This window comes from Xenopus laevis, chromosome 3L (assembly GCF_017654675.1).
Source record: "Xenopus laevis strain J_2021 chromosome 3L, Xenopus_laevis_v10.1, whole genome shotgun sequence".
Taxonomy (NCBI): Eukaryota; Metazoa; Chordata; class Amphibia; order Anura; family Pipidae; genus Xenopus; species Xenopus laevis.
Genome location: NC_054375.1, coordinates 106784684 through 106799619, shown reverse-complemented (window position 1 = coordinate 106799619; position 14936 = coordinate 106784684). Strand labels below are relative to the sequence as shown.

Here is a 14936-nt window from a genome sequence, read left to right as displayed (position 1 = left end):
CATTACAAAGTAGTATTCTTGATTATGAATACTAAGGGGGCTATTCACTAATCTAGTTTATCTCAATTTTTTATTAAAACAAAGTCAGCAAAATCCCCATCCACAGCTTTGAACTCATTTATCTATACTTTTTCTAAAAAAAATCAGAGCGAAAAAATGTTGTAACAAAATTGTTACTGCAAATAATAATCTGATTATCGGACGAGAACCATGACTTTATCGGATTATCCAGCGCAGATCACAATGTCAAGAAACAACTTCAGGGACATCTAGCATTGACTTCTATGTGAACCATGTGAGTATTTTTGGATTCGGATTTTTAGAAGCTTTAGGTTAGGGTATAATAAATCTTCAAAAATTCTAGTTTTTTTATGTAATGTTTTCAATAAAAAGTTTTATAACATAAACACAGGGCCACAACTATGGGAAGGCAAAGGGACATGTACCAATTGCACAAAGGTGGAGGGGCGCAAGGCATGTTCCTCTTTTATCAACTACCCCTAGTCCTGGTCATTGTCTGCCCACCACCCGCACAGAGTTTACCTTCACCCCTGCTGTTTCTGTTGTTGGTGCATGTGCATAAAGAGGAAGCTAACCATTGCCTAGGGCACCTGGCCAGCTTGGCCCACTATATAAACATGCCCTGGTTGACTCTATAAAACATTTTTTCCACTTGTAGATGAATTGCTAAATATTTTTAAAAAAATTAGTTTTTCACAGGGAAAATAATTCATTAGTGCATAGGTTCTCTGTTGACACGAATCAAGAAGTTTATTGAATGTATTATTGTACCCTATTTCGCCATCCTTATCAAGAGGGCATTCTCTTTTAATGAAATAATTAAAAAGCATTCAATAGCCAAATCTATAGTTTTCTGTCTTCCTCATTGACTTATGTAGAAAGGCAAGTTCTTATAAAACCTGAATCCACAGTGAAATATTGTGAATCAGGTTCAAGAATAATTTTGCTAAAAATGTAAAATGAAATCTATGACATTTACATATACATACTAACATACAGTAAATAAGTATACATTTTGAAAACAATGACTAGTGATGGGCGAATTTGTCCGTTTTGTGAAACTCGAATTTTGACACCAGCGAAAATTAGTCTAAATTCGTCTAAATTGTCGCCAGCGTCGAAACTGCGGCCAGCATAAAAAAAAACTTTGATGCTGGCAAATTTTTGCAGCAAATCCGTGAATTTATTCGCCAGCGGCGAAAAGAGGAAATCCGCCGCAAATTTGGGCTCATGCGAATAAATTCACCCATCACTAACAATGACATATTTCTATCCATTAAATTATATCTCTCAAAACAAATAAAAGTAAATAAAATAAACATTTTATATAAACCTTGATGAGCAGTTTAAAGAACATTTTACTCAGATTTTACAGAAATTGCAGAGATCTAACCTCTGAAATTAACTAATAAAGCATGCATTTGTGAAATATTCTGTAATGTACGTTGTAGGAACTTTATTCAACACACTTTGCAGTAGCACATCTTAGACATCCATGCATTTTGTTTCAAATCATCTGTGGAGGGAAAAAATAAAATGATTATACATTATTATAGAACAGTGTATGCCATAATCATGTGACTGATGCTCAGGAATTGCTTGGGACTTGTTATTGTCGTTTTAAATAAATTATATTTTTTGTTAATTTGGAGCATGGCTACTAAAAACATTTATATATATTAAAAAAAACAACGGGACTGTGTAATAGTGACATGGAATTATGCTAGCTTAGGTAGAGTGAAGTACTAGATGCTGGCTAAATATTACCTATGATAAGGATAAAAGCAAAAACAGCATCTATTTTGAACTGAATGTCAATAACCATTATGGTCAAGTCTTACAGCAAGCTTATCAAAACATGTCAGTGCATACAACTGGCAGAAATAATGGTGACATTGTACTAAAGGTCAATTAATTCTAAAATTCAATTTGATAAACCAGTAAAATGCAATATACATTGACAGACATTATGGGACAGTTACCCAGAAGTTGCATTATGTTACAATTAACCTTTTTATCTATTTTAATACAGCTATTGTTCTAAATTATCTACCATTTCTACCATCTACCATCTTACAAGTGAAGTAGTTATAGTAGACCTGTCATTCTACTGTAGCAATTTTCAGACTATTTGTGTTTAAACCCCCTTTGCAGTCCACAAAATGATATAATGAATTTAATAGTTCGAACCGAACCGAATTCGATCGAATTCAAATCGAAGTTTTGATTTTTCAAAGTCCACCAATCGACTCCAAATAGGTTCTAAGAGGTCCCCCATAGGCTAAAACAGCAATTCGGCAGGTTTTATATGGCGAATGGTCGAAGTTCATGATAAATTTCGATATTACATGATAAATTTCTATATTCTAATTTTTTAATTTTTTTCAAATTCGAATCAAATTTGGATTATTCCCTAGTCAAAGTACACAAAAAAATAGCTTGAAATTCAAATTCATGTTAGGTTTTTTAAAACTCCTATAAACTCCAATAAATTCAAAATTCGACCAATCAAAATTTTTTAATAAAATCGAATTTTTTTCAGTTTTTTAATGACCCGAAAACTCAAATTAGAATTAGAAAAACTCGATTCGAATTTGAAAAACTTGAATGTCAGGAAGGCTGCAAACATTACCAAATTGATCCCTGGACCTCTCCCATGACTTATACAGTAATTTGGCAGGTTTAAGGTGGCCAATAGTTGGATTTGAGTTCTTAAAGGGCCATAGTATGATAAATCTTGAAATTCGAATTAAAACTTAAATCGAGTTTGCAGGGCAATATTTCTGCATTAGCCAGAACAAGCATGATTTTAAAATACTCCAACATTGGTAATGAAGTATATATTTTTAAAAAAATCTATGATATGGGATCTTTGGCATTTATCATAGATCAAATGAGAATTGGCCAATGTGAAATTAATTTACAGTAAATATTTGTATAAAAATTAATGGTACAATGTTGCATTGTCAATATTCCCCTATAATTGAATAGGGACAAGTTTACCATTTCAGTGACCTGGAAGTAGTAAATTGTGGTAAGGAATTATGGGACTTTTCTTATGAAGAAGTGTCAGGGCCATAATGTCACTCTTTGTATAAAGAGTCTTGATGGTTGTAATGAGAGAAAAAGCACAGGGGTCAGTCGGGGTCAGTGGTTCAGCTAATTCACTATTTTCTTTATTATGCTTTTTAATATATCTGCATTCACCAAAACCTTACCTTAATTTGGGTTTCAGAAATATTTAGCTCTGCTTTGGGCTCTCAAGAAGGTCAGTCACACAGTTTGAGGCATATGCTGTTGCATTACAACACTGGTTTATCTGTAATGGCTGAAAATATCCTGGAATCTCTATTGTTGCACATTAGCAGTCTTTAAAAAATATGTTAAAATGTTTTTTATTAAAACACTTCACTCATATCATAAAGCCTTTTCCTATCTCCTCATTCAATTCCAGTGGCCACTCTGCAATCATCCCATATGAGAAGAGCAAAGATTTGTCCAAAAGAGCATTCCATCTATTGGTTCGGTGATTTGAAATCGAATCTACAGGTTTTGACAGGGAACTTGACAAATTGCCGGCCGAACAGTAAAAAAAATAGCTATTCGTATGAGTGGTGAAACTTTTCAAGAATACTCAGAAAGTTAAGCTGCTTTGGAGTTTAGCCTACTACTAAATCTATTTATAATGACCTGGATGAATAAAAATCTTCATAGATACATTGCTACTGATTTTGGGGAGAAAATACTGAAACTGGTAAGGGAATAGAGAGAACAGCCAGAAAACTTGTGGATTACAGAAACCATCTATGATTTAACCGACAATGACTTAAGGGAATCACACCGTGCAGCCTACACTTGCTTTCTTCAGGAAAAGGTCACAGGGCCAAGTTGATCCTACAGAAAGGCTAGAAACAACTGTTAAAAGAACATGCAAGACAGACCAACTTTTCCATCAAGGTCCTAAATCAGAAGCTTGACTATGTGAAACAGAGGTGTCACAAAGCAATCTCAGCTAGCTTGACAATGGCAAGGAGAGACAAATAAACAAGTTCATCATTTTACTGTCATGGACCAGCAACATCCAGAGGACAATTGTCCAAGAAGATGGAAATATGATAACAAGACATCAAGAATTTAAGGGTAAAGAACTTGTCAGGAACAGGGAACTCACTGAGCCAGAGAAGGAATTCCTAGTCAAGGATCTTAATTTTGCTGTTTGCAACATGGTATGTCCCGGTGGTGGATTTCATTACAGCAACAGAATCTGACAGCACTTGGCAAGGACCCAAGTGTTGATATTGGGCCAGCGGATAAAGGGAGATGTATGGTGATGCTGACCACATCAGTCTATCATTACAAAGTGGTCACACTACTCAGTGTCATATACATACAAACAACTCAAGAGGTATCTTACTAGCAGCTAAAAAAAAAAGTTTTAGACTGCTTGGCTAATGTCATCAATCAACTTTGTATTGCTGTTTTTAACCAGGGGAAACAACTCCATAACTATATGTTCTCCCTTATATACACAAGAAAGAAGCCCCACTGAGGATAACTGTCAGTAGGACCAACTCTGTCACTTAAAAACTGCAGTAAAGACTTGACCAACAACTTTGCTCTGTTAGTTGGTAACACAGAACTCCACATTTAGAAATCCTTAGACTTTGCCAATAAAGTTTGTTCATTATTCATTAAGGGTGTCCTATGATGTTACATTTATAGTTACTTTTTTCTGTGTGTCCAGATCAACAAACAAACAAACAGGAAATGTTTAGCAGTTGAAATAACAAAGTCATCCCTTATGTGACTGAAATATGGGAAAAATAATTTTTAACAAACACCCCATGCCTGTATTTTCCATCACAAACAATACCCTGTGATATATGTCTATACTCCCAAATGGCTGAACATGAAAGCACATGAAAAGAAATGTGATCTATGATGTTAACTGTAGTGAAGAGTGCACAGTTCTATACTGTACATTGGGAGACTAAAAAAACACTCAGTAAGTGAATGGACCAACATAGGAGGACTTACTCCTCAGGATATGACTCAGCAGTCTATCTACATCTAGGGGCACATTTATCAACGGTTTAATATCGAGGGTTAATAAACCCTTGAATTTGACCCTCGAATTTAAATCCTTCAAATTCGAATATCGAATTCAAAGAATTTAGGATTTAGCGAAGTAAAAATCGTTCGATCGAACGTTTCGAACGATTTTAAGCGATCGATCGAAGGATTTTTCTTCAATCAAAAAAAGGTTAGAAAAGTGCTGGGGAAGGTCCCCATAGGCTAACATTGAACCTCGGTAGGTTTAAACTGCCGAAGTATGCAGTCGAAGTATTTTTTAAAGAGACAGTACTTCAACTATCGAATGGTCGAATAGTCGAACGATTTTTAGTTTGAATCGTTCGAGTCAAAGTCGAAGGTTGTAGTAGCCTATTCGATGGTCGAAGTACCCCAAAAAAAACTTCGAAATTCGACGTTTTTTCATTCGAATCCTTCACTCGAGCTTAGTAAATGTGCCCCCTAGAGTAAATGGGATACTCCTAGGTATGGTATAAGGTATAATGACAGCAATGTATATGCTTCAGACAGAGAAGACAGATGGTTTGAATGAGGTATAAAGGAGGAAAAACCATCCCTAAACAGAGAAAGTGGCCTGCAACACCGTTTGTCAGCAACATAAAAAGCCGATTTGACATCCTTACACCAGCGGTTTCACAACAATTCACAGTTCATTTAAAACTTAACACCTGCCTCAATGACCATCATGGTATCATTGTGAATGGATCACACTTTCACATCTACCTGAATAGTTCAATTGAACCATTGTGACTGGATGATGGTAAAATCCTTAAGAGTTTAAATGTCAGAGAATTCCCTACCACTCAGTTGAACTGATTGGATTTGGATGAGTAGTAAAACTTTTCAAAACAACTCAGAAAATCCAGTTGCTTTAGGCTTATTTCTACTAGATACTGTACAGATACATCATATTTGACAACATACTTCCTTCTATATAAGCTACACTTTACGTTTCCATTTAGAATAACAGTTCTGATGTTGGATTCAAATGGACTTTTAAGGTTTTCTCAACTATTTAAGAAAGAGTGTCAGAAATCTTAATTACAGACTGGAAATTGAACTGCCGAAGAGTGTCTCATTCTTAATTACAGACTGGAAATTGAACTGCTGAAAAAATGGAGGCTTGCTCTAACCAAAATTAAATATAACATGTTGTATGCTTATTTATTGTGATACTTTATGTTTTTAATAGCTATAGCTATGCCAGAATAAGTTGGTTAATTCACATATACACTTATCATTTATGTTATTGTATTTCAAGATTATCATGCTATCCATTCTCATCACTTTGTTATCACATTAACAGGAGGTTCTGGTTTCTCAGAGTATTGTCAAACTCATTATGAAGGTATTGTGTTGGCTAGTGCTCAGCTAAGGAGGAATCAGATGTATTTCTATCAGACAGTGATAAGTACGGTCAAACTGTACATATGAATGCACTTAATTTTCTGCATTTCCCAGCATTGAGCAAACAATAAAAATGTATTGAAGTAAAATATATTAGGATGGGTTAATACCTTTCTACACGACATAGAACTGGAATTATGACCTCTGTAATGTCCCCATTATTCCATTTTCTGCACGTTATATTTGTTCTTATGTGCCTTCAATAATGTATCTGTATATCCCTATTAATGTTTCCAACTTTGATTAATTGTTATAAAGTATTTCAAAATCATTGGCAATAGTTTTAGTGTACAGGCAAATTCAACATACAAGCAAGTGCTGAGTATAGTTCTAACTCATGGATTATCTTTCAGAATTGAAAAAATACAGGTAATCTCTAATTCAGAGGATAAAGTCAAATGTATATCCTAAATATCTCAGTTATTTGCTCTATGTCTTTAATTTTTTTTGGCAACACTGTTATTTAAAGTCTTAATTTCTTATCACAGAATTTCATCCACACGGGAATCAATAAATAATTCATGTCGCTGGCTCTTTGTTGTATGTGTCTGAACGGCACACAGAGAGTGGGAAGGTTGACAGCTGTGTCAGGACAAGCACCACAGATCTGACATGACAAGTGACTAACAAGTTTTTTTCAGAGAGAAGTGAAAGGAGACAATGATCCCAAGTACAAGAACCAAAATCCAGAAACAAAAATGATACGGTTTTCTTTCTCTTCGGCAAAATGTGCGTGTGTGCTATCAGCTTATTTTCAGCCCGTAACCCCTGGTCATTTTTACTACTGCCCACCTCCTTTATTCTTCTCACTAGCCAGGCCATTTACGCCTGTCCGCGGATCAATATGAGCAATTCTTGGAGAAATACGATGTCTCCATGGCAACCAAGCCACAAATTCTCAGTGGAAAGCACTGAGACCAGTTCTGAATTCTCCTGAGGTTATCAGAGTTATAAGGAACAGTGTTTTAAAATTCAAGGATGAACACACAGTAAAACCTAAGCAATTCATTGTTTACTGCCAATCTAATGATACCATTTTAAGGAGTTCTCTCCCAGCTTTCCACAAAGCATCATACCACTCAGTTTTATTCACAGCACAAACTTACAGGCTTGTCTGCTACCTAATTCTCCCTCTGTCTGAACAGAATTAAATGCTGTGCATAAACATTATTGGGATCATGTGACACTCAAATGCAAATGGTGTTATTATAGTTTGAAAGGGTTAAGCTATTAAACATATATGTAATTATCTGTTGACTGTTTTAATGTTATAGAGAAATCATTTAATAAAATTGTTTTATTTGTTTAAATTTTGTTATGGAGTAATGCATTGGCAAAACGGTACTGTTTCAATTTCCTACAGTTTTTGGAGTAACTGATAAGGTTTCCCTGTTCTGCCACCTGCATTGATATGTACTTTTGGCACGATTTGATTCTGACTACAGAAAATACTTTCAGATTTATTATCAGAAGCATTGCCAAATAGGTTACCAGGCGATGCAGGGAAGGTAAGTACTGGGGGGTGAGAGGGGATGGCATTGCCTCAGAAGGCTCCTGATCTTAGGGGCAGATTTACTAAGCTCGAGGGAATAATTTGCATGAAAAAAAATTCGAATTTCGAAGTATTTTTTTGGGTACTTCGACCATCGAATGGGTCAAATTTGATCGAATTCGATCGAATCATTGGAACAATTCGAAGTAAAAATCGTTCGACTGTTCGACCATTCGATAGTCGAAGTACTGTCTCTTTAAAAAATACTTCGACTACATACCTCGCCACTTTAAATCTACCGGGGTTCAATGTTAGCCTATGGGGACCTTCCCCATTACTTTTCTAAGTTTTGTTTGATCAAATAAAAATCCTTCGATCGATCGATTAAAATAGTTCGAATCATTTGATTCCAAGGATTTAACGTTTGTTTCGAAGGATTTAATCATTCGATTCAAAGGATTTAATCGTACAATCGAACGATTTTTGTGGTAAATCCTTCGAATTAGATATTCGAATTTGAAGGATTTTTACTTCGAGGGTCAAATTCGAGGGGTTTTTAACTCTCGAAATTCAACCCTTGATAAATTTGCCCCCAAGACTTTTTTACCTCAGAAAAATACACCCACTTTCTGTTGAAAAAAAGCACATTTATCAAATGATGAACTGTAATTTTCACCGATTAATAAATGTACTTTTAAAAAGGAATAAATAGAAAGTGGGTGAGGTTTTTTGCGGCAAACTCCGCATTCCGGATATTAAATCCTATACCTGTTTTTTTAGTTAATAAGAAAATTGCACATCAGTAAATTATTTGGGTTAACAGGTTAACAAACAGTCGTTTATATATGGATATTATTCCCAGAATGAAGTCACAACACCAGCAATGGCAACAAGGGTATTAAGTATTAGAGTTCAAGGATAAATATATATTTTCATTTTCGATGCCTACTCAAAGAAAGGTAAGGGGATTGGGTTCACATGGGTAAGGATGGGTTTTTATTTTTATTTATGGAGATTTCCTATATGGAGAGTAAAATGTAATGACTTGAACAGGCACGTTTGTATTTTTTTTTTCTATTGCTTTCCCCATCCCAGGGTCCAGGTAACAGCAGAGCTCAATACATTTGGCTACTGCCTACTAAAGGTCAGAATCTGCCACCCCCTTCAAACCAAGTAAAGCACTTCCTCTGAATCCCTCCGGTTGTGCTAACCTAACCACCTGATTAGGGTAAAGGTAGGAAACCCTACTAGTGGAATCACATACAAATATGCAGAATTTCAACTCTATTAATGTAGACTTGCTTTTACTGTGAAGAAGTGTTAGTCATACTCTGCTTAGAAGCCAAAAACATCCATTCCATCAGGGATATGGCAGGAAACTTTTTGTGCACCTTGATAAATATGCCTCCTTATCTGATACCATTGGAGCCATTTTATGCAATTATGCAAGTGAATTATTAAGATAATTTTAATCAACATAGTAAACAGAATTTTAAGGGACAATTCATTTTAACTATTAATAGTTTAGCTAATATCTGTAGCTAAATGTATTGACTGTTGTTTCATCTTTGAGAAATTGTTGCTGCATGCACACGAGAAATTACTTGCTCCTCTAAGTACAATATTTGTAAGGTGAAAGTCTCTAGTTTTAGAGTTTGCTGACACTTTGGGGTGATTTATCAAAGGTCGAGTGTTAGAGTTTCTTTTTACCTCGAATGAACTTGAAACTCAAATAGTATGTTATTTAAGAAACAACTGGAATGGCAAAACCCGATTCTGTGAGTTCAAGTCCCTCAACCCGAAAACTTGAATTGATCAAGTTTTTTTCAGAAAAAAACTCGAATCAATTGAATTGAGTTCTACCATTCATTTCTACAGAACCTCAACAGCTTTTAGGTGGTGTATTTTTGGATTGAGCTATTTCCAGGGTTGAGGTATAATTAATCTCGAACAGTCAAGTTTTTTTTTAAAAAAAAAAAACTCGATCGATTCAAGTTTTTTTAACCCGAAAAAGTGAGTTTTCACCAAAAAACACAACTCGAATACTCAAATTTCATGGAAAAACCAACTCGAACCTTAATAAATCTGCCCCTTAGTTATTTAAGTACAACTTATTTAGATAAATGCACTGCATAACAATATGTATCCTAGCTAGATGTGGAATTGACTATGGCTATATTTATGTTAGTACTCTTCATGTATAAATGAAATCTCAACCATTTTCCTTGGGGACAGGTCAAGGGACAATTTGCAGCTGCCCCCTGTCAGCATAGGTACAAGTCTTTGAAATTTCTTAACTAAGCTGACAGGCAGCAGAGAGTATGAATCAGAAATGTGATGTAGGGAGATGGCAATGGCAGAAGGTTTTTAATATGAAATTAGAGTAACACACATCCATACAACAGATAATACTTTCATAGATGCCACTAATAGCTGTTTAGCACAAAAGTAAATAGTAAAAAGAGATAATGTTCACATCTGAAAATTCTCCCAAAACTGAGAGCCCTGCCATCTGAAAATACACATAAAAGGTACTACAAATGAAACAAAAATAATATCGCATATCCAGTTACCTTTAATATGTGACTGAAAGTTATATAATATAAATTTTTTGCCCATGTCAGCCTCCTTATCTCTCTTTGAGACAAAGATAATCTAACACCAACTGTGTGCTCAAAGGTTGGCCATCACATATATATTAATAACATGTTTTAGTCTAAAACTAATTATAATGAAGTGGTGGTGTCAGCTTTCTTTTTTTAGCCATTAAGCCTTTGACCAATCTATAGTTTCAAATCTTGATGAAAGAGCAAAATGAAAAAGCTCAGCTCAGTGACCCTATGGAGGTGGCTATTAATTTGATTCTGTAGCTGCTAAAACATATCAGTGCATTGCATTTTGATGAGCCCAGCAAACATATATTTTATTTTTTTTAAGCTATCCCTCTTACCTGGACTATCAGAATCCTCCAATCCACATTTTTCTTGCACAACCTCATCTTCTTGGAATTTCACAGACTTGGATTCACTTTCATATTTTACTACTGCCCCTGGAGCTACAAATGAAACCATGTCAAAGGTTAGCTTCTAAAATTAATCTTGGAAGCGCATTAAGTATAATGTTAAAATGGATTACATTAAGATAGAGAGATCCATAAAACTGTGTGTTTGGCCCAAAAACAAAAAGAAAAGGTTATCTGCAGTATTCATATTTCTACATTTAACTTATTAAGGCTTTCGAGCACAATGTTGTCATAATGAGCTATGTACATTTCTTTAGTGTGTCACTGGCAAAACAAGCATCATCAAACATCATTGTAAAGCTATGGGAGACTTTTATCAGGAACAGTTTATTAAATTATTGAATTGATATACTGTTTATAAATTATTTGTAGCTATTGATATCGACACAATGAAACATGCTAATTCCAACATTTTGGGAATAGAAAGAGGGACAAAAAGATTTGCAGCGTGAATATTTTTTGACCACGTCCATTTTTGTGACCACACCTTCTAATTACCATGTCTATTTTACAAAATTTGGCAGGTTATGAAAGTCTGAACATATTTCTGTGCTTTCTATGTGTTATTACAGTTTTGCTTATGTAGGTGAATTGCCCTTTAAGTTGCAAATCAGTTTCCCCAGAGACCTGCTTTTAAACAGTTACAAAAGTATCTAAGTATCTATTCTGGGCTCTCTGTCAAAAGCCAATTAAGTTAGAAACCTAGTATTTTTTCTGGCTGTTCTGTGCAGGAGGTCAAAGAGAAAGTAGGAACATTTTAGTAACAAATCCAGGACTGCGGGCTGAGCTGTCAAAATCGGGACACCCCCATAAAAAATGGGACAGTTGGGTGGTATGATTATTAAGTTTGTCTAATCAACTATAAATAGCAGCTACTAGCCTCCTTGTGCGTCGACCTTAATACAGCAGTCTTACAATACTGTAGCACGTCAGACAAAGTTTTTTCTGGTACCAGTGTATTATTTCCAAAATTCTTCCAGCTGTAGATTCCAGGAGTTTGTGTCACACTCCCAAAGTATTCAAGGAAAATATAAGGATGGAATAAACATCTTCAGAGGCAGCAATTTCAAACTGCAAGTGCTTTCTTTATTTAGCAGTGCAAACACTACATGTTTCGGGTCAGAGCTATTTTTTTTAAGTGTCCAGAGTGCAAAGGATTATGGGATTATATACCCTCCTCCTTCCTTACAGGAACCTCCCCCAGTTACCTCATTACAGTGAATTGACAGTCAGTAAATGGGTAATATCAATTAGAAAACTCCAATAAAGAAAAATACAGAATTGGAAAATATACAGAAATAGAAAAAATAGAAAAACCAATTGTGCAAATCATTTCGTTCATATGTGTCCTTATGTACATCCATTGCTGTGTAAAATACTGTAATGACACACAAGCATTTGTGATTGCTGCAATTATCTCATGGAAACCTGCTTGGTGAATTCATCCTACCTGAATGGGAAATCGTCGAGCATTATTACATCAGTATTGTTTGGGGACACAGACATCAGAATTCTAGAGTGATACATACTTGAAAGTACTAGTGTTTGTCATAGGCAGCTTATTGCCTACTCTAGTGAATGGAAAGAGGTTGCCTGCAGAGTTGGACACAATACTCCCTGAAAGGACTGCAGCAATCACAAACATCCTTATACCATGGACCTTAAGATTCTCACTATGTTTACAAAGCATGAGCCCTAAAGGAAGATACAGGTATCCACTAGTAGTAATGAGTGAACCCAAGAAAATTTAGCAAAACGACAACATTTCAGCAAAATGTATTGGAGTCAATATGAAGGCAAAATGTCATGACTGTTAAGGTATTTATATGGTATATAGTGCTGTACGTTGATAGATAAGCTCATTTCCACTATGCTACAACATTCTATTGAATGCTCCTAGCTTGCACAGAACCCAGATGCTGAGGATCCTGGCAACTTTGTATGGGTGCAAGTGCAAAGGGACATACATGCATTACACGCAGTGCTCACTTACCTAGCATTTGTCCATTATTGTGGGCTGCACCTCCTGCCATAGTAAGACAAATATATTTACTGTGTTTTTACACAGTCCAGCATAAAATAAGCTGCCGTAAAGGGATGAGTAAAAACTGCCAAATAAGAACTCCAGTTTACTTTTTTATAACCCATAACCGGCTCATCCCAAAAGACGATGGTGCATGGTGACATCAACAGAAAGGAAGAGAATGTGTGAATGCTTCACCAATGGGGAGAGGCCCTGCTTTAGGTCTGAACACCCACCTGCTTCAACCCATGCTTGATCTACTTTCCACCTTAAATTTCACATAAACCCATGTGTTCTGTGTATTTCATAACTACTGCATTGTGTTGTGGTTTACTATAATTGCACAACTATCTATCTATCTATCTATCTATCTATCTATCTATCTATCTATCTATCTATCTATCTATCTATCTACATCATCTCTCTTATCTATCTCGAAATCTATATCTATCTATCATCTATCTATCATCTATTTATCTCTATCTATCTATCTATCTATCTATCCATCCATCCATCCATCCATCCATCCATCCATCCATCCATCCATCTATCTATCTATCTATCTATCTATCTATCTATCTATCTATCATCTATCTATCTATCTATCTATCTATATCTATCTATTCCAAATATACAGTAATAAAGTAATGGCAACCTCCCCAAATACATATATCATTATCTGACAAGAATCAATGCAGGAGAAAGAAAGATGCTCAAATTCCCATAGTGTACCAGCCAAACACTGAATGCATTTGTAAATATGAAAGTGACAGTGTGTGTTACTCCCTGCATGCAAAGACTTACACCATGGGAATCAACATGACAAAGTGAAATAGGACAGCATAATAACTTTAGGAGACTGGCATTAAACTCCACAGTTTCCATCAAATGCAAGATTTATTGCCCAAAGGTACCAACAATTTTATGTTATATTCAATGTGGTTTGACATTAAAATGTATACTTGAATAATTAAATTGAAGCTGAGCTTGAACTTGAGATCTTAAAACAGTATTCTGCCCGAAACGACACATCTTAATGTGTCTGATTTCCATTCCCAGGATGTGTTTATTGCACTAAAAATTGACAGTAGGCCCATGGCCAAAAACAACATCAAAAAGCTCATTGTTAAAGTAGTATCTCTTTGTTTTAAGGGAAAATGGGCATTTATTAAAAAATAAAGTGTGGTTAGGGAATATTCTTTTAGTTTATTTTAAGCATTGTTCTATAAGATATCTGGACTTGAGTGTTTTCCACAAGCAGCCTTATATAGCTTCATTTTTTAAACTTTTTTTTTATTTTGCGTGGGAACCACAGTTTTGCACAGTGCTGAGGTACAGTGAAATACAATTCATAAACCCGCAAAGCAAGTAACAGTATTTCAACAAAGCCCCTCATTTATGATTTTTAACTAGTAGAGATGCCTAGTGAATATTGATGGGCGAATCTGTCCCATTTCGCATTGCTGAATAATTTGCAAAACAGCAAAAAAATCCCGAAACGGTGAAAGTTTGCGAATCACTTTGAAGTCAATGGGCGTCAAAATAGTTTTCACGTATCAATGGGTGTAAATGTTTATGCCTGCAACAACTTTGACGCGCAACAATTTTTTTTGTTATAGCAGATTTTTAGACACCGAATTTTCAACACAGTTTTGTGAAAACATTCGCAGGTGGCGAAACGTGTAAATTCACCGTGAATCCATGCCTGCCGAATTTATTTGCCCATCTCTACTAGTGAAGAAAAATGTAATTCTAAACAACCTTCCAATTTATAGTAATGACAAATGTCAATGGTTTTAATGATATGTGTAAAGTTATATGATTCAATTCTCCTTAAGAATTTCCCATCAGATTTGAAGGAGTTGTTTTCTTTTTACTCT

General features: G+C 35.3%; 1 protein-coding gene across 1 annotated transcript in view; it reads right to left on the bottom strand.

The window, feature by feature from the left end:
* Positions 1-1152: 1152 nt before the first annotated feature.
* The window catches only part of LOC108711381 (WD repeat-containing protein 72), a 142202-nt gene continuing 128418 nt past the window's right edge, over positions 1153-14936 (bottom strand). Inside the window, exons 19-20 of the mRNA XM_018253064.2 lie at positions 10962-11066; positions 1153-1537 (exon numbers count right to left, since the gene is read on the bottom strand). Coding sequence (XP_018108553.1) covers positions 1482-1537; positions 10962-11066 — 161 coding nt within the window. The 3' untranslated portion in view covers positions 1153-1481. The remainder of the gene's footprint in view (positions 1538-10961; positions 11067-14936) is intronic.